Below are 25135 nucleotides of genomic sequence, written 5' to 3'. Positions count from 1 at the left end.
TAAAGTGACTCATTGGTTTTTTCAGACTTTGTCTGTGATGGATATAAGGACTCTGAATTCAATTTGGACTTTCATTCTTAGTGTTTACACAGATGTGGAAGATCTGAAAGAACAAGAAATAGTAAGCAGGATAATGGCTGGACTTCTGGAAAATTACTATGAGTTTTTTGAGAATGAAGAGGAAGATTTTTCATCTAATGATTTGAGTTCAATTACTGAACAGGTGAGAATATTTTAAATATTCTACTTGGGGGGAGGTTTTTTTTCACTTGGTAAAGAATATGCTCTTAAGGGCTTGGCCCAAACGTATGTGGAATTTTGAAGTACTAAACTGGAAGTAATTTTCTTGGTTATTATACATTATCATAGGTGATATTTCCATGTAGTATATGAATGTGATTTTTTTTCTGAACAACTTTCTTGTCATTTGGGTAATATGGAAAAGGAATCGAAACCAGAGATATGCTAGAGCTTTTGTGGATTTTCTTGTGTTTTTCTTTTGTTAAATTAAGCATTGTTTATTTTGTAAGAGTAGTGTGTTTTTGTTTTTGCAAAGAAATTGCTAGCATAGAGGAATGTAGGCAAAGGTTGAGAATTAGAAGGTAGAGGGAGAGGTGGTATGTAAAGTTGACACAGACTTTTAAAAATGTTTTTTTGATTGAAGTAGCAAGTCAGTGCAGCAGTGTAACCATTATCATATTAATTCCCATTAGGGAAGCATCAGGAGAGTAATGGTTTAGGTTGCAGATGTTTTAAATTTTGTGGCTCTTGAATGTTAAAACCCATTTCTCAACAGTATATTTTATTGTTACTGTTATGCCTTAATGGTTGAGACTATAAAAGGGTCCTCATTCATTTCTTCTTTATGAAGTGAGAATATTGATTCTGAGTAATTGTTATTGACTGTAAAGCCACATTAATCCAGACTTCTCAGGTTTAGAATTCATGCTTTAGGTCTGTCTGGAAGTTTTTCTTGTATACTTAAGTGAAATGATTGTCAAGCAAACTTTTATATTAAAACCTATAATGTTATTTATATTTTGAGTGTGGGGTGGGGCTGCTACCTTTTTAAAAATAACTAATAATCTACCTGGTTAAAAATAAGTAAGGTAAAATATATAGTAAAATGTCCCATTCTTACCTGTGCCCATCCTTTCCCTCTCATTGGTTTTTTAATGTGTTTTTCCAGAATTTCTTTATGCAGATGTAAGTAAATATTTCTTCTTAGTATTTTTAATAGGAAAGTAGCATACTTTACATACTATTCTACACATTGTTCTTTTTTAATCATTTGACAATGTATCTTGGAGATCTTTTTTTGGAATGTAAAGAGCGTAGACTTTTTTTAAAAAAAAATCTGTGTAAAAAAAAAAAAATCTGTGTAAGTTCTCTGTTGTATGAATGAAACATATAATTTATCTGAATCATAGTCTCTGTATCCACTTGAAATGATGATAGCACATGCCAGTTTTCTCAGAGGTGTCATAGTTTATATCTGCTTTCTAATGTAATTGTTAGAAAGAAATAATAAAAAATATAATAAAATAAAATAATATAATAAAATAATAAATAAAAATTTATTGTTATTTTACTAGCTCCCCTTTTCACTTTCAAATGTATCCCAAGTTTAGATGATAAATTATTATGGTTATGCTGTTTATTGATGGACAATGGATTACTCCCCTTCTGTTTATCATACAGATTTTCATCCATTCTTATAGGTGTTGGCTTTTATTATGTGAGTTAGGAGTTTTATTTCCTAGGTAGCCAGGCTTTTATTTAAAAGGATTTCTGTACCGTTGTGAACTATTATGGATAAGTCTTTTTAATAATTGGGAATTATACTTTCCTTAGGTTTGTTTGTTTTGTGTTTTTAAATGAAGTTTAGTTAATTTACAACATTGTGTTAGTTTCGGATGTACAATGTAGTGATTCAGTTATACATGTTATACATTCAGTTATGTCGTTATCCTTTTTCAGGTTCTTTTCTTTTCTCTTATAAATCATTACGAAGTATTGAGTATAGTTTCCTGTGCTATATAGTAGTGGTGCACAATTGTCCCAAACTCCTAATGTATCCTGCCCCACCTCCTACCTTTGGTAACCATAAGTTTGTTTTCTGTTTCTGTGGATCTGTTTTATAAATATCTATTTTTTTTAAGATTCCACATATAAGCGATATCACATGATATTTGTCTTTCTCTTTCTGGCTTACTTCACTTAGTGTGATAATCTTTAAGTCCACCCATCTTGCTGCAAATGGTATTATTTCATTCTTTTTAATGGCTGAGTAATATTCATTGTGTGTGTGTATGTATCAGTCACATGTATATATATGTGTCAATCACATCTTCTTTATCCATTCATCTGTCAGTGAACATTTAGATTGCTTCCATATTTTGGCTGTTTTAAATAGTGCTGCTGGGAACACTGGGGTGCGTGTATTTTTTCAAATTAGAGTTTTTGTCTTTTTCAGATACATGCCCAAGAGTGGGACTGCTGGATCATATGCGACTCTATTTTTAGTTTTGTAAGGAACCTCCATTCTGTTTTCCATAGTGGCTGCACCAATTTTACATTCCCACCAAGAGTTTAGGAGGGCTGCTTTTTCTCCACACCCTCTCCAGCATTTATTTTTTGTAGACTTTTTGATACTGACCAGTCTGACTGGCGTGAGGTTAATACCTCATTGTGGTTTTGATTTGCATTTCTCTAATAATTAGTGATGTTGAACAGTTTTTCATGTGCCTTTTGGCCATCCATATGTCCTCTTTGTTTTTTAATTAAAAAATTTTTTTTATTATTTTATTTTATTTTTCCTCTTTGGAGAAATGTCTGTTTAGATCTTCTGCCCATTTTTTTTTTTTTTTGTACTGTATGAGCTATTTGTATAGTTTGGAAATTAATCCCTTGTGAGTTGCACTGGTTGTAAGTATTTTTCCCCCCATTCTGTAGGTTGTCTTTTTGTTTTGTTTATGGTAAGTTTAATTAGGTCTCATTTATTTTTCTTTTTACTCTCAGAAATGAAGCCAAAAAGAGATTGCTACAATATGTGTCAGAGAGTGTTCTGCCTATGCCTTCCTCTAAGAGTTTTATAGTATCCAAGTCTTATATTTAGGTCTTTAATCCATTTTGAGTTTATTTTTGTGTGTGGTGTTAGAGAATGTTCTAATTTCATTCTTTTACATGTAGCTGTCTGGTTTTCTCAACACCACTTATTGGAGAGTTTGCCTTTTCTCCATTGTTCAGTCTTGTCTCATTTGTCATTGATTAGTTAGCCATAGGTTGGTTCCTTAAGTTTTTTATATTTTCTTCATGTAACCATTTTTACCATTATCTGACTTTCCTTCCCTCTTTTTCTTCTTCCTTCCCTCTTTTTCTTCTTCCTTCCTTTCCTTTCTTCCTCTCCTCTCTCTTTTCGAGTATCAGAAACTGTTAGGAAAACAGTAACAGATGTCAAATTATAATTTACCATGTATAAACTGAGGCTGAATACATATATATATATATATGTTATATATGTATTTGTGAGATAAGTCAGTAGAATTTGTAGCCTGAAACGGTGCTCCATGGAACTTTTGGCATATTTTTTTGAAGGTTTCTAACTATACAGTATGTGACTTAAGAAACTTGATTAAAATAAAGAACTGACACAGCTGTTCAAAATTATTTTTGCTGAAAAAAAAATGTCAAGAAGAGAACAAGTAAATATATATGCCTTAAATGTTTAATGCTTTTTGATACCCCTATGAACTCTCATCTTTGGGGGATTCTGTGTGCCACCTTTCTTTTCATTGTAGTTCAGCAGTTAATTTTTTTAAAATAAAGTTAATGGCTGCTGAAAATGAAACAACATACATACATTTGTGTTACTCATTTTCTACTTTTCTGAGATGATTTGACTTATAAGAAACTGATGATGCCAGTTTGATCTCATGTTTATATCTTGACTCTTCTAAAGTCTGCAGGTTGTATCTTGATTATGTTTTACATTGTGTAATTCTCTGATATTTCTGTTATCCTGCAGCTTTCTTATGTAAACTGAAATATATTCATAGCTCACATATATTACATTTATATTTCTATTTTTTAAGCACTATAAAAACTGTCTCAAAATATATTACGCTTTACATTAAATAGTTGTGGTCAATTAACACCTGGAAATAATGTTGAATTCTACAGATTTGACTGTGAATAGAAAAGAGGATATTAGCATATTGAACAGAATATGCTCAATAAACAGGTCCTCAAACTCAGCACCATTTGGTTGCATTTTAAAGTTGTTATAACTTAAATGCTGCTAATTTATTATCCACATACATAAAGAGGTGGGCAGACCTGACCTCTCCTGGCAGTGCATGGATTTTCCCCCTGATTTTGATACTTGAGGAAAGCAAAGCTTATTTAGCACTCTACTTTTAGAGTTTCATCCCATTAATGCAAGTATTTGGCCATTAGGTCCTTTTCAAGGTAGTAGATGTTTTTTTTTTAATAGTATGAGAGGTCTCATCTGATTGGAGATGTTGAATAGGGAGTGTTTGAGTAATGACCCAGAGTCAGAGAACAGATTCTTTGTATGGGATCCTTAAATGATTGCAAATCCAGTAGAGTGGTTTGAAGATGTAGGTGATAATTATGTTTCTTTATACATTTGAGAAGGCAGGTAGCAGCGTTCTCCACAAGCTGGAGTCTGGAGAGCAGGCATTTCACGAGGTCCTAGAGAAGGGAATTACAGCAGTCAAAGAAGGAAGAGATGTAAGTATGGCTGAGGGTTTTCCATAAGTGATAAGTTGAGTCAGTTGCCTGTATAGGGCAGATTCAGAATAACTTGTGAACAGAATAGAGTATTGATAAGCAGAAGGTGATAAGTTAATAAGAAGAGGATCAAGAAGAACTTTTGAAGCTAAGTTGTGGGGTGATGGAACATTTTTATCTAATTTTTACTCTTACCCAAACCAATTTGGTGAATTCTTACTGCAGGAAATTCCACTAGAAGGCCTTGGGTGAGGGGTGGGGGAGTGAGAAGAAAAACCCACAGGCAATAGATTGTGTTCGTGTCCTATCTTAGTTGATGGTTACTGGTGAAAATATTAGGAAATATCTATTAATTATATGAAGCTTATTGAATCAAATATATATTCATTATAATTGAGGGTAAAGTTTTAATGGAAAGAGCTATTGACTGTAGACAAACTGATTTTAAAACCGGTGATGTAACATATTAAAATTGCAGTACTTCTGAACCAAAAATGTGTGTACTGAATAGTTACCTATTCTCAGTTTAAATAGTCACCTTACTTTTTTATTTTCAGTCTTCTACTCTTGTACTCAAACCTGAGAATAGTATTTTCTTGTCAGTTTTTTTCTTCCTTGGATTATCAAGTAGATATTAATTAAATACATTCTTGATTTTAAGTAATTTGTTAAATACATAGATAAAGAAAGAGTGTTAACTTTCCATTTCATCCAGTTTAAAAACTGACCTGTCATTTGAAATTTTCACCTTTGTGTATAAATCTGACTTCTCAGTTAATCACTTCTGTGTGTGTGTGAGTCGCTCAGTCGTGTCTGACTCTTTGCGACCCCATGGACTGTAGCCCACCAGGCTCCTTTGTTCAAGGGATTCTCCAGGCAAGAATACTGGAGTGGGTTGCCATGCCCTCCTCCAATTACCACTTAGGCCAATGATTTTCAGTACTTGTTGATTAGGAGTTGGTAGTGTATCGAAGTATAATTACCTTTCCTCTGATTCAGGTTTTCGTTTCTGAGAGTCTGGTAGCAATTGTTGTATTTGCCTGTCAGGAAAACCACCAGTGTTATATGTAGCAGTAAATGTATTCTAGGTATTGTCAGCCCATTTGGCTAGAATGGACATAACTATTTATGTTTACTGTTTAATGTTTTTAATGACTAGTATTAGTTTATAAAAAATGTTATGACTTTATGGCTAGTTTATTCTATGGGATAGCTTAATAAATGTTTTTCATTTGAAAATATTTTGTTGGTTTTCCTTCTCAGATATTTGTGTCTTTTTAATTAGAATGATTATTTACTTATGTAGCCAATTTGATAATAGAAAATGTTTTATAGTCCCTGCCAGAAAGAGAATTATAACCTTGAGTTGTGCTTCATGGTAAAAATAAGTGAGTTCTTCCTTGTTGTAAGGTCCAGTTTCTGCATGAAGAGTTGAGTCTGAATCATTTAGAAGTTAGCCGTCATTTTCTAAAACATAGTTAAGACCTTAAGGCAAAATTTCTGTGCCTTTTTTTCCCCCACACTTATTCTGTATTAAAATCACTTGTTCAGTGCACTTGGAAATTGGAGAGGTCAATTGAAGTCTTTGTTGTAGCTCTTAGATTTACAAATCTGATTGATTAGGAAATGAAGCTTTTTAAATGTTAATTAACTGTAGTGTGCATGCTTTTTCGTAGTTTGCAGTCTTATTCATATTCCTAGTGATATACTAATATAATCATTACCTTCTGCTTTAAAGTATTATGTTTGGTTTGAAATTTTACTCTAAGGTGGAGAAGTTGGCAGATACTTTGTAAGGGAAATTGGTCTTAGGAAATGGAGTGGAAAATGAGTTGTATTTAAATTTTTCTTAGAATAGTATGTTTTAGATGGTATCAGTTAACAATTTCATTAAATTTTATTTCTTGGTTTCCTCTTATTTATATAGGTTAATGAACTTTCTGAGGAAGAAGAGGAAGATGAAAAGCTGGAACATATAGAAGAACTACCAGAAGAGGGTGCAGGAAAATCAGATGACATGCCAGAGGTGGTACAATTAAGGATGACTGAAAACATCCTGGAACCAAATAGTGTTACAGCATCAACAAGGTAGTATTTCATTTGAAAGGACTAGTTTTTGAGCACTTCATTCTAGATGTAAATTCACTCAAGCACTAAATTACACAGATTATAATGATATATGAAAGATTAGTTTGTATGTGAAAAAGAACAATAAGAAAATTTTAAAGAAGTAAACTGGTTAAGGAGTTTTCAGCTATTAACACCTCCTAAAGAAATAACCTCTTATGTTTATTTTCTCTTAAAGTTTATTGGTTTTTGTATTATTAGTGTATTAGTTGGGTTGGGTAAAATTTCAGCACCTTTGAAAGTAGAATTGCTAGAGAAACATATAGTGGTTGAGTTGACTATATTTCCAGCTCCTAGGCACTAGATTGAATTAGGCTTTAAGGAGAGGACTCTGTGATCCTTTAAGATGGTGCTTTCTAATCCTTTCATGTATAAAGTGCTATTAAAGATGGTAGGCTGGAGGCACTGTCATAGCACACAGGTAGACCATTGAACACACTATTTAGGAAGCATTAGAGAACTCAAGAATGCCCCATACATAGCTCTAGGTTTGCTAAATTCTGAGAAGGAAAACCAACAAAATATTTTCAAATGAAAAACATTTATTAAGCTATCCCATATGGCTAATGGAAAGAAAGATAATTTAATAGACGAATGCTGGCTAGGTACCAGATTTGAAAGGAAAAGCAGAGAGAAGAACATGAGAGCTCAACTCTAGGTTTGCTAAATTCTGTCCTAGTTCTCGGTAAAGCTCCATGGTTTACTAGTTAGGGGGACGGTTACTTGTTTAGGCCACTAGATATTTTTCATTAAATTTGTGTTCAATAAAATAGTGATTAAAAAAGTAGAAAAAATAATAATTTGATTAAATAATTATTAATTAAATAATTATTAATTCAGTTAAATAATAATTTAACAGAAACAGAATATCATTTAAAAAATAACTAGTAATTTAAGGGAAGAACTATTCAGTGTCATCTAGAAAAATTATAAAGTAGTTTAAAGTGTATACTTCTATAGTTTTGTTTAGTTGCTAGGTCATGTTTGACTCTTATGATTCCATAGACTGTAGCCCGTCAGGCTCCTCTGTCTATGATATTTCTCAGGCAAGAATACTGGAGCAGGTTGCCATTTCCTTCTCTAGGGGATCTTTCCAACCCAGGGATAGAGCCCACGTCTCCTTCATTATAGGCGGATTCTTTACCACTGAGCCACCATGGAAGCCCATACTTCTAAATACCACTATTAAATTTCTCTTTGGGACTCTATATTTTTATATTAGTTACAGTTTCTTCAGACATGAAGATAATTTTGGTATATTAACATGTTTATTCACCTTTTTGGTGGTGGTTTAGTTGCTAAGTCGTGTCCAACTCTTAAGACCCCATGGACTGTAGCCCTCCAAGCTCCTCTGTCCTTGGAATTTGGAATTTCTCAGGCAAGAATACTGGAGTAGGTTGCCATTTTCTCCTCCATTTCACCTTTTTGCCCCTGGTATAGTTTTTTGTTTGTACTTTTCTTTTTACATGATATTCTTAATTCTATGTTAGATATATATGAAAATACTTATAAGCTATATGTTAAAAGTATATAGCTATGCCTTAATTATGTGTTTACTTTCTTTTTTCTGATCTTTGAGTTATTCCAGCTTACTCTACAGCTTTTGTTCTTAGGTCTTTTTCTCCTTCTTTTGACTTTTTCTAAATAAATTTGGAAAATTCGTTAGGCTGAAAGAGAAAATTTTTCTGTGACTATTGATAGGTATTTCCAGACTGTTTAAAATACTTGTCTCAGTTTTCATTACTGTTCGCAGTATTTTCCTGAGCACCTGAAAACAATAGATTTAGACTGGTGTTCTTTATTTTCTTAGAGTTATGCTCTCCAATAATGTAACCACTGGCTCCATGTGGCTATTTAAATTTAAACTTAAAACAAATAAAATTGAAAAAAATCTCCACGGTTGTGCTAGTCACATTTCAAGTGCTCAGTAGCCATATGTGATGAGTGGCTACCATAATGGACAGTGCAGATATAGAGCAGCAGTTCTATCACTGTAAAAATTTCTTTCAGATAGTGCTCATTTAGAGAGGTAAATTCATTAGATATATTATTTGTTTACCAGCAAGGTTAAATATTGTTTGAAATGCATGCTGCTAATAGTTTCTTTTTTTTGGATCATCTGTCTAGCTTTGTAGAGGATCCTCCTTCCCTCCAACACAGCCATTTTTAGATGGAGTCATTGGAGATTTGAGGATAGTCAGGATTCCTTAATTGAAAGTCATAGAAACGGATCTTGGCTAATGGAAAGAAAGATAATTTAATAGACGAATGCTGGATAGGTACCAGATTTGAAAGGAAAAGCAGAGAGAAGAACATGAGAGCTCTAGCGAATTTAGTATAAAAGGATCATGGAAGAATCTCTTCAGCATGTGGCTGTTGCTGTGAGATTTCAAACTACTTCCTTCGATCTATCATTCTGCTTAAGATCAGATTCCTGTCAGGTGGCAGGGGAGAGGATCTGACATAAATTGGATCATGTGTCCATTCCCCAACCAGGGTAGAGGTGAGTCAATTGTAATTTATTCATGTATCAAGAGCACTGGATGGAGGGAAGAACTAGTTTGCCACAGAAAAATGGGGCTAATACCAAAAGAAAGGGTTAGGGGTATCAGGCAACACAAATAGATGTGTAGATTTAGTGCTAATCTCTATAAATTTCAGTTAATATTTATACATTAATATTTTAGTTTTGGCTGATTGAGTGCATAAAGGCAAAGAATACATTCACCTTAAAAAATTTTTTTTTTTTAGTTTTGTATTGGAGTATAGTCAGTTTTCATTCCAATCCCAAAGAAAGGCAATCTCAAAGAATGCTCAAACTACCGCACAATTGCACTCATCTCACACACTAGTACAGTAATGCTCAAAATTCTCTAAGCCAGGCTTCAGCAATACGTGAACTGTGAACTTTCAGATGTTCAAGCTGGTTTTAGAAAAGGCAGAAGAACCAGAGATCAAATTGCCAGCATCCACTGGATCATCGAAAAAGCAAGAGAGTTCCAGAAAAACATCTATTTCTGCTTTATTGACTATGCCAAAGCCTTTGACTGTGTGGGTCACAATAAACTGTGGAAAATTCTGAAAGAGATGGGAATACCAGACCACCTGACCTGCCTCTTGAGAAACCTGTATACAGGTCAGGAAGCAACAGTTAGAACTGGACATGGACCAACAGACTGGTTCCAAATAGGAATAGGAGTACATCAAGGCTGTATATTGTCACCCTGCTTATTTAACTTATATGCAGAGTACATCATGAGAAATGCTGAACTGAATGACCACAAGCTGGAATCAAGATTGCTGGGAGAAATATCAATTACCTCAGATATGCAGATGACACCACCCTTATGGCAGAAAGCGAAGAACTAAAGAGCCTCTTGATGAAAGTGAAAGAGGAGAGTGAGAAAGTTGGCTTAAAGCTCAACATTCAGAAAACTAAGATCATGGCATCTGGTCCCATCACTTCATGGGAAATAGATGGGGAAACAGTGGAAGCAGTGTCAGACTTTATTTTGGGGGCCTTCAAAATCACTGCAGATGGTGATTGCAGCCATGAAATTAAAAGACACTTACTCCTTGGAAGGAAAGTTATGACCAACCTAGACAGCATATTAAAAAGCAGAGACGTAAAAAAAAAAAAAAAGCAGAGATGTTACTTTGCCAACAAAGGTCCGTCTAGTCAAGGCTATGGTTTTTCCCGTAGTCATGTATGGATGTGAGAGTTGGACTATAAAGAAAGCTGAGCGCTGAAAAATTGATGCCTTTGAACTGTGGTGTTGGAGAAGACTCTTGAGATTCCCTTGGACTGCAAGGAGATCCAACCAGTCCATCCTAAAGGAGATCAGTCCTGGGTGTTCATTGGAAGGACTGATGCTGAAGCTGAAACTCCAGTACTTTGGCCACCTCATGTGAAAAGTTGACTCATTGGAAAAGACCCTGATGCTGGGAGGGATTGGGGACAGGAGGAGAAGGGGACAACAGAGCTATGAGATAGCTGGATGGCATCATCGACTCGATGGACATGAGTTTGAGTAAACTCCGGGAGTTTGTGATGGACAGGGAGGCCTGGCGTGCTGCGATTCATGGTATTGCAAAGAGTTGGATACGACTGAGCAACTGAACTGAACTGAACTGATAGCCGATTAACAATATTGTAATAGTTACAGGTGAACAGCTAAGGGACACAGCCATACATATACAAAAATACATTCACCTTTGATGAAAGAAAGGTAGGCAAGAAATATCCTAGAATGCACAGAACCTAGAAAATAAGGATCTCTTAATAAATTCATTTTAGGGAATTAATGGATACTGTGTTGCATGAAACTAGTGATTGAACTTTTGCTAACTTAATGTCTTGTGTCTTTTTTTTCCCCTTAAGATTTATGTATTTTGACTTTGCTGGGTCTTTGTTGCTGCACATGGGCTTTCTCTAGTTGTGAGCAGGGGCTACTCTTTATTGCGATGTGTAGTCTTCTCATTGCAATGGCTTCTCTTATGCAGAGCATGGACTCTAGGCATGTGGGCTCAGTAGTTGAGGTCCGTGGGCTCAGTAGTAGTGGTTTGAGGGCTCTAGGGCACTGGTCCAGTAGTTGTGGCCCATGGGCTTAGTTGCTCCATGGCTTGTGGGATCTTCCTGGACCAGGGATCAAACCCGTGTCCCCTGCATTGACAGACGGATTCTTAACCAGTAGACCACCAGTGAAGCCCATTAAAGTTTCTCTGAGTTTTCCTCTGAGGTAGCTTACAAATATTTTATGGAAGTATTAGGTAGCCTACTTTGTATTTCTGTGGGAAGATAGGTTAGAGACCTCAGGGAAATAAACATTAAGTGACAGTTGAGCAATTCTTAAACATTTTGGTTTCAGATGTTATAGTCTTACAAATTATTAAGGATTCTGAAGACTTTTGTTAATGTTGATTTTATCCCTTTGGATATTTACCATATTATAAATTAAAACAGCATAAACTTCTGGATGTGTTTTTTGTTGAGTTGTACTTTGAAAGATGCTTAGTATTTGTAGCTGAAATATAGCTCTTTATGATCTAACAGGTTGTTGTTGCTTGATAGATTTCTCCTCCTTTGTTAGTTTTAAGTCATTGATTCTCAGACTTTTTGGTTTAGTTTGTGGACCACAAAGAATTGTTACTGTGGGTTATAGCTATTGGCATTTACTCTTTTGGGAACCAAAACTGAGAAATTTCTTGAAGTAGTAATGAACTCATTACATGTTAATATAAAACTTTTTAATCAAAAGTAGCTTTTTCAGAATCTTCCAAAAGTCTTTAGTGAGAAATTTTTTACTGGCATTGTTTATATTTTTACAAATTTTTTTCCTGTCTAAGTTGATAGATGGTAGCTAGATTCTCACATTTTCTTTGGCATTTAATTTGTTGCCATCTGAAACTCCAATACTTTGGCCACCTGATGTGGAGAGCTGACTCATTTGAAAAGACCCTGATGCTGGGAAAAATTGAGGGCCAGAGGAGAAGGGGACGACAGAGGATGAGATGGTTGGTTGGCATCACCGACACAATGGACATGGCTTTTGGGTGGACTCCGGGAGTTGGTGATGGACAGGGAGGCCTGGCGTGCTGCGGTTCATGGGGTTGCAAGGAGTTGGACACGACTGAGTGACTGAACTGAACTGAACATCTGCTATTTTGGTTGAAGTGTGTGAAGAAAATCTAGCATTATATAAGTAGGTAGCTGGAAAAAGGTAGAGAATTTTTATAGCCTTTTCAGATAATTGTGGATATTCTTCTTTGACAGTACTCCAAAACTCAGTAAGTTGTAAGTTTTTTAAAGGTTATTTGTAATGTGGAACCCGAAAGCATATCTGAATTTTTCATACTCTGATCCGTTGGTCTCTCCTGTACTTTGAGAGAACCTTTCAGCCATGCTTGATTTTGTAATATGGTATATTGGTCTGAGGAGGCCTTACAAATAGATGTGAAAAGAAGAGAAGCGAAAAGCAAAGGAGAAAAGGAAAGATATTTCCATCTGAATGCAGAGTTCCAAAGAATAGCAAGGAGAGATAAAAAAAAGCCTTCCTCAGCGATCATTGCAAAGAAATAGAGGAGAACCAACAGAATGGGAAAGACTAGAGATCTCTTTAAGAAAATTAGAGATACCAAGGGAACATTTCATGCAAAGATGGGCTTGATAAAGGACAGAAATGGTATGGACCTAACAGAAGCAGAAGATACTAATAAGAGGTGGCAAGAATACACAGAAGAACTGTACAAAAAAGATCTTAATGACCCAGATAATCACGATGGTGTGATCACTGACCTAGAGCCAGACATCCTGGAATGTGAAGTCAAGTGGGCCTTAGAAAGTATCACTACGAACAAAGCTAGCGGAGGTAATGGAATTCCAGTTGAGCTATTTCAAATCCTGAAAGATGATGCTGTGAAACTGCTGCACTCAGTATGCAAGCAAATTGGGAACACTCATCAGTGGCCATAGGACTGGAAAAGGTCAGTTTTCATTCCAATCCCTAAGAAAGGCAATGCCAAAGAATGTTCCTTTTTGTGCAAAGAATGCACAATTGCACTCATCTCACATGCTAGTAAAGTAATGCTCAAAATTCTCCAAGCCAGGCTTCAGCAGAAATTCAGCTGAAATCCCTGTGATGGACAGAGAGGCCTGGCGTGCTGCGATTCATGGGGTTGCAAAGAGTTGGACACGACTGAGCGACTGAACTGTACTAAATTGATATTGGTATTTTGAAAAATACTGCCTTACTGAGTTATTCAGAGCTTCCACATAGTGATATATATACATATGTTTGTTGCATTATGTCAAAATATATATTCTTTAATATCACCACTGATTATATAAAAAGTATCTTTAAGTACTAGTATGCTATTAAGCTTCTGGTGGATGATACAAATTTTCCAGAATTCTAATTTTTGCTGGAAAACCCAAATTTTAATAGTTCTGTTAGTCTTGCTCATTTTTGAGAAAACTTCTACCAGATATTCAAGTTGGAATAACTGTAATCTGTCAGCCTTTCAATAAAAATGAGTGTTTCATGCTAAAAGTTAAACTCTCAACTCAGACAAGACAAGCCTCGTACCGAGCTGTGCAACAGAATTTGCTTTGTGTGTACTTCCTATTTGTCACACCACATATTAAAAAGAAGTATATTCAAGGGCTGAGATATAATTAATAATATGTATTACTTCATCAAGGACTTGCTCCTTTTAAAAAGAGATTGCAACTGAGCAATGATGAGGAATGCACTGGGCATGGTTTGTTTGGTCCCACTTGCCTGAATTTGTGCTAAGACCCAAAGCAGTTTTTTCTGCCATTGATTTTGCATCATCATGCAAGTATCAGCACAGTGAAATGTTATGAAAAAACAGTTTTGATCTTTGGTTTCACAGACCACCCTTACAGAACCAGTTTAAATATTATCTACTACTTGGTTTAAATATTTGTGTATGGATTGTACTGAGTGACTTATTTATGCATCTGTTATTTCTATACATTGTTTGCCACTAGCCATATTTTGTTAAGATTGAGCCAAGTGCAGAGTGGAAAAAATGGTGGGATTTAGGGTATGGGTGATGGACAGGGAGGCCTGGTGTGCTGCGATTTATGGGGTCGCAAAGAGTCGGACACGATTGAGCGACTGAACTGAACTGAACCTAGGTTACACAAAAAGCACAAGTTTTGGTTACTTCTGAGGCTCAGTCTTACCCATGAAGTACAAGGAAATCCCAAGCTTGTTTCTAAAGTGTGTTGTATCTATAGATGAAAAATGATTGCTTTATATTCACACGTTTATCTACTACTTGGCTTTATTTAGATATACAAATGTTAGGGGAATCTTTACCTTTTAAAAATTTAGAGAGAAAATAGAGAGTTGAAAGAGTTCTTTATTTTCACTGTGCTTTTCACAGTCTTATTTCCTAGACTGTATTGTAAAGGTTTATTTTGGCTTGAGGTTAGTTAACTTTTAATTTATATTGCTTCTAGAACTGCAAATCAAAAAACCAGCTAATTGGCATTATTATAAAGTTCATTTAAAATTGTACTTTTAATGCCTTGCTAAAACTTGGAATTTAGAAAGAATAAAAAGTTTGATGCTCTCCTGCATGTGCTGTTGGTGCTAGGGCTTCATTTTTGTGAGCTCATTAGTTTATGATGGTTTGATTTTAGGTGTGATGCAGGAAAGAAGATGTAGTGGTTAAGGAAGAATTCCAGGTTGAGGGGTTTGAGACTGGTTTGCACTTCATTCTGTGGATACCTTATATGTTGAAATCCCATGGACAGAGGAGCCTGGCAAAATACAGTCCATGGGGTCACAAAAGTTGAACACAACTTAGCAACTAACACTTTTCTGTTGTTGAAGAAATGTCCCTTCAGCTGATTATAGGTGCACAAGAAATGTAGTAGTAACTTTTTCCTTTAAGTCCAGTAAATAAGCAGTTTGCAGAATATTTCAATTGGTAATCATTTCACCACATTTTCACTATCTAGGTTCCACTTAAAAGTGAAAAGAGGAAGAAAATGTACTTGGGTGGGAGTGTCAGAAATGTTGGGTGGAACATTTATGCTTTGGGTGAATAAGATAAATTGTTAAAGTAAAACATTTTTTGAACTTTCAGCGCATAATAAGAACCACACAGGTTCTCTTCCTCCTTCCTGTTGCCCTGAAAATGATACCTTTGGCATTTTAAAGACTTGTGGTTGTTATAACTTACTGACTTTCTAATAGTGAGGAATCTTTTTAGTTTACTGTTGTCATAGGTATAGGGTATTCCCAAATTGATGGGGAAAGTGAAGAAGATTTTGCTGTTGATTGGAAAGGAATATGTGGCTTTTGTTTTGTTTTATATGTTTACTTTCCAAAACTACAGTTTTTGAAATAGTCATTTAGTGGGGCTCTGGCATAAATTATCTGGAAATCACCCTAATTTTAAATTGTAAAAATTAACCATTAATGCCTTTCTGATTTGGATAATGAGTAATAATAGTTCTCTATCATTCATCTGTTTTAGCAATGTCATATTTGTCATAATTTATAGCTCTTGATATAGTAGTGATTAATGAAAACAGACTTTTCCCCCTGCTTTATAGTAGGTTATGCTTAAATATTTTTATAGAATAAGCCAGATTCAGAATTTTGTCCCCCTTTCCCTACCTCCCACTGAGTTGCATAGTACTTGGGAAAAAATTTGTGGACTATTGATTGGGTCCTTGTCAGTAGTGACCTCATGTTGCAGCCTGCTTAGTTTAGACTGCAGCTCTGATTGCTCAGCAGTTTTTGTAAGCCCATCACCATCGTTGATGGTATTTGAAGTCGCTTTACTTGATGTTTTTGTTAGGATATGCCACAGTGTTCAGAATGGCTTGCGAGGCTCTGTTACACAGGTAAAGTGATCTTTTATCAGATTTAATTGAAGCAGAGCGTCAATACTTTTATTGAAATATTATTTGTAATATTAAGTATTTGCAGTTGGGAAATTAAAATAATAGTAGTTCCCTATGATAATTGTATTTGATTACAAACAATTAGTAATTGGAATAAATGGCTGCAAGATTGATTTTATATTCTCAAGAAGGTCCTGTGATTCTAGACAGATTTTAAAATAGAGTTCACAGCAGAAGGGAGAAAAAGGTCAGGGAATCACTACAGTCTTCAACATTACACTTAGTTGTAGCCTCAAATATGTGTGACCTTTGTGATTTATTGTTTGTCCTTTTTGTCTGATATTCCTTGTCTGGTGGTTTAATGAAAAGATTTTTAAGTGGTCTTAATGTCATCTGTCTATAGTACCTAAGTAATTTGACCTTGAATTTGTCAGCATTTATTCTTTGTGTATCTTTATTAATCAGAATTCACCATTCTTGAATTCACCTACCTAACATTATTTTGATTCTGCTGCAGATGCATAGCCAAAAAATCGTTTTCTTTTTTAGCCATAGGTTTGTGTTAGCTTTGGTTTGTACATAAGTACTTTATTTCCCACAGAACTTGGCAAAAATTTGAAAATAAAGAATAATTAAATTATTTGAAATATGAAAACTAAATCAGTCCTTTGCCCTTCAGGAATTTTGAAAACAGTTTTACAGTCAACTTTGTAGCCTGTCTGACTCATTCAGTACAAAATCTATGTGTTTGATTTGTTTACTGTAGCTTTTTGTTAGGGAGAAGGTTCCTACTGAAAATAGCTATTTATTTGATTGTCCTAGCCTGTTCTTCAGGGCCAAAGAATGTTTACTTTCATTCTAATATTCTGATTTGCTGATGAATATTTTTACATACATTTTAATTCCAGTAGCATTTAAAAAGGATAGGAAATTGAAAGATCAAATCCTCTGCCTACCCACCAAATTTAAGACCATTAGAACTTTTTTTCTGTTTGACTTCTTTGGATAGGTGGAAAATATGATTAAAGTTTAATCTTTTGAGAGGCTAGATAGCTCTTGGCCAGTGTTTCTTACATTTGTTATTATGGATAAGAATCATCACTGATGCTTCTTAAAAATAAAAACTCTTAGGTCCTACCTCAGGTTTGGAGAGGAACTGAAGAATCTCCTTTCTTTTTTTTTTTTTTTTTTTTTTAGAATCTCCTTTCTTAAAGCTCTTTTTTTGAACTGGGAAAGAAATCATACGTACAGAAATGTATATCAAAACAGGTTAGTAAAAAGCAAGTATTCAAATATTCTAGAGTTGGAAATAAACACTGAAAGCACCCCAGTAGCTGGTGCAATCATGATCTCCTTACTTTTATGGCAATCACTTTTTTATATATTTTGGTGCTTCATGAAAATTATATCTTGCTCTATATGTTTTCTTGATGCAGCTTCTTTCACTGAACATTTTATGAGAGATTTCTCTATGTGGTCACATGTCACTGTGGTTTATTCATTTCATTGCTGTAAAGTATTCCGTTATATGATTACACCACAGTGATCCAATTTACTGTTGCTGGGCAATTAGATCATTTTTATTTTTGACAGTTGTGAGTAACATGCTATGTGCATTGTTGTACACATCTTCTGGTACATGCATGCACATTTACTGTCTTTAAACTTGAGTAACTATTGCTGAATTGTTTTTCATGGTGCTTTTCCAGTTCACATTCTCATTAACAGTGTGTAAGCATTCCCATTGCTTCACATTGAGTATTTCATTGTCATTTTAATAAGATTAATCCCCTTTTCATATTTGTGAGGTGCCTGGCTAAGTATCTTTTCTATTTTTTATTGACTTTTCTTTCTTACTGAAAAAGGAGCCCTTTTCAGGAGCCCTTAAAAAATAAGTGTTGTAAATGTATTTTTCTCATTGTGTTATACCTTTTCCTTCTCATATTGTGCCTTCTGATGAATAATTCCCAATTATAATTGTAGATAAAAAATTCTGGCAAAATTCTGTTCTTTATTTTATGGCTAAGGAGGATTCCATTATACATGTGTGTATGTATGTATACATGTACCACATCTTCTTTATCCATTCTTTTCCTTGTGGTTAATGCTCTTTGTGCCAGTTTAAGAAATCTTTTCCTAGCTATATACGCCTGTCTTGTAAAAGCTGTATCTTTCACCTTCCTTGTTTAGGTCTGAAATCTACCTGGGATTGATTTGTCTGCAATGTGTGACAGTTGCTAAGTTACCCTTTTCATTCTAGGTACCACATTATTGCAGTACTCATTTTTGAAAAGACTATTTTTTCCCCTGCTTTCTATAGTGGCACCTCTGTTCTAAATCAGGCATGGGTCTGTTTCTATTCCATATGTCTGTTCTTGTGCCAGTACTATACTGTCTTATTTACTTTGGTTTTGTGGTTATTTGAAGTCTAGAATAGGGTCCAAATCTCCAATAAAGTAACACTGTCACTTCAGGAGAGTCTGATAGATAAGAGGTCCATGGATCACATCCCTGTTTAAGGGGTATTAAGAAAGCTCCCATATTCTAGTTTAATCTTTTATTAGTGTATGTGTATAATTATAAAAACATTTATTAAATATAAGCCTTTTGAAACATGGTTGCACACATAATTTATGTACTTTCTCATGTTGTGTTTCCTAATCTTTATGAACATTAGTAGTTTAAAAATGATACATTGACTCTGTGTAGCCTAGTCCATTTTATATTTTTTATTTGCTGATATTTCTTAAAAATATGCAAATACAGTAAAATTTTAAAAAGTTTTTTATTGACATATAGTTGATTATAATATGGTGTTTCAAGTGTACAGCAAAGTGGTTCAGTTATATGTATATATATTTTTGTCCAGATTTTTTCCTGGTTATTACAGGATATTGAATACAGTTCTCTGTGCTATACAGTAAATCCTTGTTGTTTGTCTGTTTTATATGTAGGGTTGTGTATCTGTTAATCCCATACTCCTAATTTATCCCTCCGTTCTCCCCCTTTCCCCTTTCATAACCATAAGTTGGTTTTCTATGTCTGTTGAGTCTGTTTTTATTTTATATATGTATTCTTTTGTATTATTTTTTATATTCTACATATAAGCGATATCATAATAGTATTTTTCTTTGTTTATACGACTTATTTCACTTAGCATAATGCCCTCCTAATCTATCCATGTGCTGCAGATGACAAAATCTGTTCTTTTTTTATGACTAAGTAGGATTCCATTATACGTATATGTGTGTATGTATGTATACATGTACCACAGCTTCTTTATCCATTCATCTGTTCATGAACCTTTAGGTTTCTTTCATATCTTGGCAATTGTAGATAATGCTATTATGAATATTGGGGTTTGTGTATCTTTTCAAATTAGTGTGGTTTTTTTTTTTTTTTTTTTGGATATGTACCCAGGAGTGGAATTTCTGGGTCATAAGGTAGTTTTGACTTTTAGGTTTTTTGGAAGCCTCCATACTGTTTTCCATAGTGGCTGCACAAATTTACATTCCCACCAACAGTGTGCTGCTGTTGTTTAGTCACTTAGTTGTGTCCAACTTTTTTGCATTCTCATAGACTGTATCCTGCCAGGCTCCTTTGTCCATGGGATTTCCCAGGCAGGAATACTCGAGTGGGTTGCCATTTCCTTCTTCAGGGGATCTTCCCAACACAGGGATTGAACCCACATCTCCTGCATTGACAGGCAGATTCTTTACCACTGAGCCACCAGGGAAGCCCTAATAGTATACTTGGGTTCCCTTTTCTCCGCATCCTCACCAACATTTGTTAATGTGTATTCTTTTTTTAAAAAATTAATTTTATTTTTTATTGAAGGATAATTAATTTGTATTCTTTTTGATGATAGCCATACTGATAGGTATGAGGTTTCTCTTTGTGGTTTTGATTTGCATTTCCCTGATGATCAGTGATATTGTATTGAGTGATTATTTATCTTTTATTTGATTCTTTGTGAAATGTCTATTGTGCACGTATGCACTAGTATTCTATTGATAACCTAATCTAATAAAAAAGAGGAAGAAAATTTTTCTGGGAGGATGAATAGAGGGCTAACAATGGCGAATTTGGAAAAATACAGCAATGTAAGCCCTATGAAAAAGTAAAACATGGCACAAGGCTTCAGTAACAGATTGATGGAGTGAGTAGTTGAGAATTAGAACTTTTTGAGAATTTGTTGTAAGTTAAAGAAGGAGCTCACCAGAAATCACAAATTAAATGGTGACAAGAATGATGTTAGATTTATAAATTTTCTTCACATCAACAGACATCAACATGTCAGTGGATAACAGGTATTAAAAGTAAACTGAATGTTTCTAAATAGGTCACAAATTTACTAAACTTAGAGAGTGCTCATCTTACTGAGGAAAATATACCAGATTTAACTTTTACAATGAAACAGCAACTCATAATCAAAATGAAAAATCAACACACCATTGTAGTGGAATATCAGAAAAATACCTGATAGCCTAGTTGACATTTAAACACTCTTTGGGGAAAGCTTGATTTGCCATATTTGTATTTTTTTTTTCTGCGAAAGTTACTAACTTTCAGCTCATCTGAAACTGCTAGGAAGAAACTAATGGCTACACTGTTCTTTGTGCACATATATGTGATTCCCGTCCTGCCCCCCCTGCCCCTCCCCCCCCCGCCACCTTTTCCTGATTTCAGAAATGAAAATGATGAAATGATTTCATTTAAATATAAAAAAAATTAGGTACTTTACTTGAGGGTATCAGCATGAAAGCATTTCGCTAAGAATATAATATCATGAATAATAGATTCAAGGGATTAGATCTGATAGACAGAGTGCCTAAAAAACAATGGATGAAGGTTTGTGACACTGTACAGGAGGCAGTGATCAAAACCATCCCCAAGAAAAAGAAATGCCAAAAAGGCAAAAGGTTGTCTGAGGAGGCCTTACAAGTAGCTGAGAAAAGAAAAGGGAAAGGAGAATGCATCTGAATGCAGAGCTCCAAAGAATAGCAAGGAGAGATAAGAAAGTTTTCCTATAAGTGATCAATGCAGAGAAGTAGAGGAAAACAAGAGAATGGGAAAGACTAGCGATCTTGTCAAGAAAATTATAGAGATACCAAGGGAACATTTCATGCAAAGATGGGCACAGTAAAGGACAGAAATGGTGTAGACCTAACAGAAGCAGAACATATTGTGAAGAGGTGGCTAGAATACACAGAAGAACTATACAAAAAAGATCTTAATGACCCAAATAACCATGATGGTGTGATCACTCACCTAGAACCAGACATCCTGGAATGTGAAGTCAAGTGGGCCTTAGGAAGCATCACTGTGAACAAAGCTAGTGGAGGTGAAGGAATTCCAGCTGAGCTACTTCAGAGCCCAAAAGATGATGCTGTGAAAGTGCTGCACTCAATATGGCAGCAAGTTTGGAGCACTCATCAGTGGCCATAGGACTGGAAAAGGTCAGTTTTCATTCCAATGCCAAAGAATGTTCAGACTAAAACACAGTTGCACTCATCTCAAATGCTAGTAAAGTAATGCTCAAAATTCTCCAAGCCAGGCTTCAACAATACATGAACCAAGAACTTCCAGATGTTCAAGCTGGTTTTAGAAAAGGCAGAGGAACCAGTTGCCAACATCCATTGGATCATTGAAAAAGCAAGAGAGTTCCAGAAAAACGTCTACTTCTGCTTTATTGACTATGTGAAAGCCTTTGACTGTGTGGATCACAGCAAACTGTGGAAAATTCTGAAAGAGGTGGGAATACCAGTCTGCCTTACCTGCCTTCTGAGAAATCTGTATGCAGGTCAAGAAGCAACAGTTAGAACTGGACATGGAACAATGGACTGGTTCCAAATTGGAAAAGGAGTACGTCGAGGCTGTGTAATGTCACTGTATTTAACTTATATGCAGCGTACATCATGTGAAATGCCAGCCTGGATGAAGCACAATCTGGAATGAAGATTGCCGGGAGAAATAACAATAACCTCAGATATGCAGGTGACACCACCCTTATGGCAGAAAGTGAAGAGGAACTAAAGAGCCTTTTGATGAAAGTCAAAGAGGAGAGTGAAAAAGCTGGTTTAAAACTCAACATTAAAAAAATGAAGATCATGGCATCTGGTCCCATCACTTCATGGATTGGGAAACAGTGAGTGACTTTAATTTTTTGGGCTCCAAAATCACTGCACATGGTGACTGCAGCCATGAAATTAAAAGACACTTGCTCCTTGGAAGAAGAGCTATGACAAACCTAGGCAGCATATCAAAAAGCAGAGACATTACTTAGCCAACAAAGGTCTGTCTAGTCAAAGCTATGGTTTTTCTAGTAATCATGTATGGATATGAGAGTTGGACCATAAAGAAGGCTGAGCACTGAAGAATTCATGTTTTTGAACTGTGATGTTGGAGAAGACTCTTGAGAGTCCCTTGGACAGTAAGGAGATCCAACCAGTCAATTCTAAAGGAAATCAATCCTGAATATTCATTGGAAGGACTGATGCTGAAGCTCCAGTACTTTGGCCACCTGATGCGAAGACTCATTGGAAAACACCCTGATGCTGGGCAAGATTGAAGGCAGGAGGAGAAGGGGACGACAGAGGATGAGATGGTTGGATGGCATCACTGATTCGATGGACATGAGTTTGAACAGGCTCCGGGAGATGGCGAACGACAGGGAAACCTGGTGTGCTGCAGTCCATGGGGTCACAAAGAGTTGGACATGACTGATCAACTGAACTGAGCTGAATTCATTCATGAAAAGTAGCAAAATATTGGCAGTTAAAAAAAACTTTTTTTTTAACTAGAGAGGTTATGTGTGCCAAACCAGGATGGTTAGTGTTGTCTGATAAAGCAGTTGTGCAGTTTGCTACTGATGTGTTAAGGGAGACCTGAAGATTATTGGATGCATGGTAAATGGTGTTTATTTGGTTTCCTACAGACAGTCCTGATAATAATAACCTGATAGACCTTCTTTCTCCCTCATGTTGGTTAGAGTTTGTGTTCGCACATTTTACAGAGTATTTTCATAAAACTAATTTAAATTTACTTTTAAAAACGATTCTTTTCATTAAGGAATCACATGCATACAGAAAAGTTCACAAATCATAAGGTCATTGAATTACTCAATGAACTGAAATTTGTATAATCATATTTGTATAATCATAGCATAATTAAGCAACAATTCTTGCTCCTGTCCCTTCTCAAGTGCTACCAATCTCTCTCCTCCCATGGTAGCCACTATCTAACTTTGATTATTGTACATTAGTTTTTTCCTCTTACTGATTTTTTTCCTTAGAAGATTGACTTTTCTGAGATGTATTTTTCACACAATAAAATGTATTCATTTTATAAGTGCTGATAGTCGCTCAGTCGTGTCTGACTCTTTGCGATCCCGTGGACTGTAGCCTGCTAGGCTCCTCTGTCCGTGGAATTCTTCAGGCAAGAATACTGGGTTGGGTAGCCATTCCCTTCTCCAGAGGATCTTGGATCTTCTTGACCCAGGGATCAAGCCCGGATCTTTTGCTCTGTAGGCAGATTCTTTACCATGTGCGCCATTGATGTATCTGTTAACAGCCAGAGCAGTCAAGATAGAGACTGTTTCTGTCTCTTCCCTTGCTGCTTTAGAATAGCTCTCTCCCTGCTCCCTGCAATTTCTGGCCCCAAGCAACTGCTGATCTGCATTCTGTCACTACATAGGCATAGAATTTTGCCTGTTTTAGAATTTCATATAAATGGAATCTCATAGAGTAGGTACTCTTGTGTCTTGCTCTTTTTGCTTTGTATAATGTTTTTTGAGATTCATATTATTGCATGTGTCAGTTATTCAAGACTTATTTTAAAAAATTCTAAGTATATTCCATTGTAGGGATATTCCACACTTTGTTTATGCAATTACCTATAGGTTGTTATATGCAGTCAACCTATAATGGAGTTGATGACTATTTTTGGCTGTTTTGAATAAAGCTGCTATGCTTGTAGAAGTTTTGTGTGGACTTAAACTTTCATTTCTTTTGAGCAAATACACAAAAGTAAAATTGCTGGATCACATAGTAGGTTGTGTTTTTTTTTTTTTTTTAATTTTTAATTGGATGCTAATTACTTTACAATATTGTAGTGGTTTTTGCCAAACATCGACACGACTCAGCCAGCCATGGGCACACATGTGTTCCCCATCCAGAAGCCCCCTCCCACCTCCCTCCTCATCCCATCCCCCAGGGTCATCCCAGTGCACCAGCCCTGAGCATCCTGTGTCATGCATCAAACCTAGACCGGCGATTTGCCTCACATATGATAATATACACGTTGTAACGCTACCCTCTCAAATCATCCCACCCTTGCCTTCTCCCACAGAGTCCAAAAGACTGTTCTTTACATCTGTTTCTCTTTTGCCGTCTTGCATATAGGGTTGTCGTTACCATCTTTCTAAATTCCCTATATATGCGTTAATATACTGTATTGGTGTTTTTTCTTTCTGACTTACTTCACTCTGTATAACAGGCTCCAGTTTCATCCACCTCATTAGAACTGATTCAAATGCATTCTTTTTAATGGCTGAGTAATATTCCATTGTGTTTATGTACCACAGCTTTCTTGTCTGCCAATGGACATCTGGGTTGCTTCCATGTCCTGGCTACTGTAAATAGTGCTGCGATGAACATTGGGGTGCACATGTCTCTTTCAGTTCTGGTTTCCTTGGTGTGTATGCCTAGCAGTGGGATTGCTGGGTTGTATGGCAGTTCTATTTTCAGTTTTTTAAGGAATTTCACACTGTTCTCCATAGTGGCTGAACTAGTTTGCATTCCCCCCAACAGTGGAAGAGGGTTCGTTTTTCTCCACACTGTCTCCAGCATTTATTGTTTGTAGACT

General features: G+C 35.6%; 1 protein-coding gene across 5 annotated transcripts in view; it reads left to right on the top strand.

Annotated features, from left to right (window-relative positions):
* The window catches only part of FAM13B (family with sequence similarity 13 member B), an 81928-nt gene that overhangs the window by 19475 nt on the left and 37318 nt on the right, over positions 1-25135 (top strand). For 3 of the 5 annotated variants that reach the window (XM_043912859.1, XM_043912861.1, XM_043912858.1), the window contains exons 6-8: positions 82-223; positions 4660-4755; positions 6683-6843. In XM_043912859.1, coding sequence (XP_043768794.1) covers positions 82-223; positions 4660-4755; positions 6683-6843 — 399 coding nt within the window. The remainder of the gene's footprint in view (positions 1-81; positions 224-4659; positions 4756-6682; positions 6844-25135) is intronic. The other 2 variants (XM_043912862.1, XM_043912860.1) reach the window with 1 other exon arrangement.

The sequence above is a fragment of the Cervus elaphus genome, chromosome 9, assembly GCF_910594005.1.
Source record: "Cervus elaphus chromosome 9, mCerEla1.1, whole genome shotgun sequence".
NCBI lineage: Eukaryota > Metazoa > Chordata > Mammalia > Artiodactyla > Cervidae > Cervus > Cervus elaphus.
The sequence above is the reverse complement of the archived record's forward strand: the minus strand, read 5'-3'. Positions and strand labels throughout refer to the sequence as shown.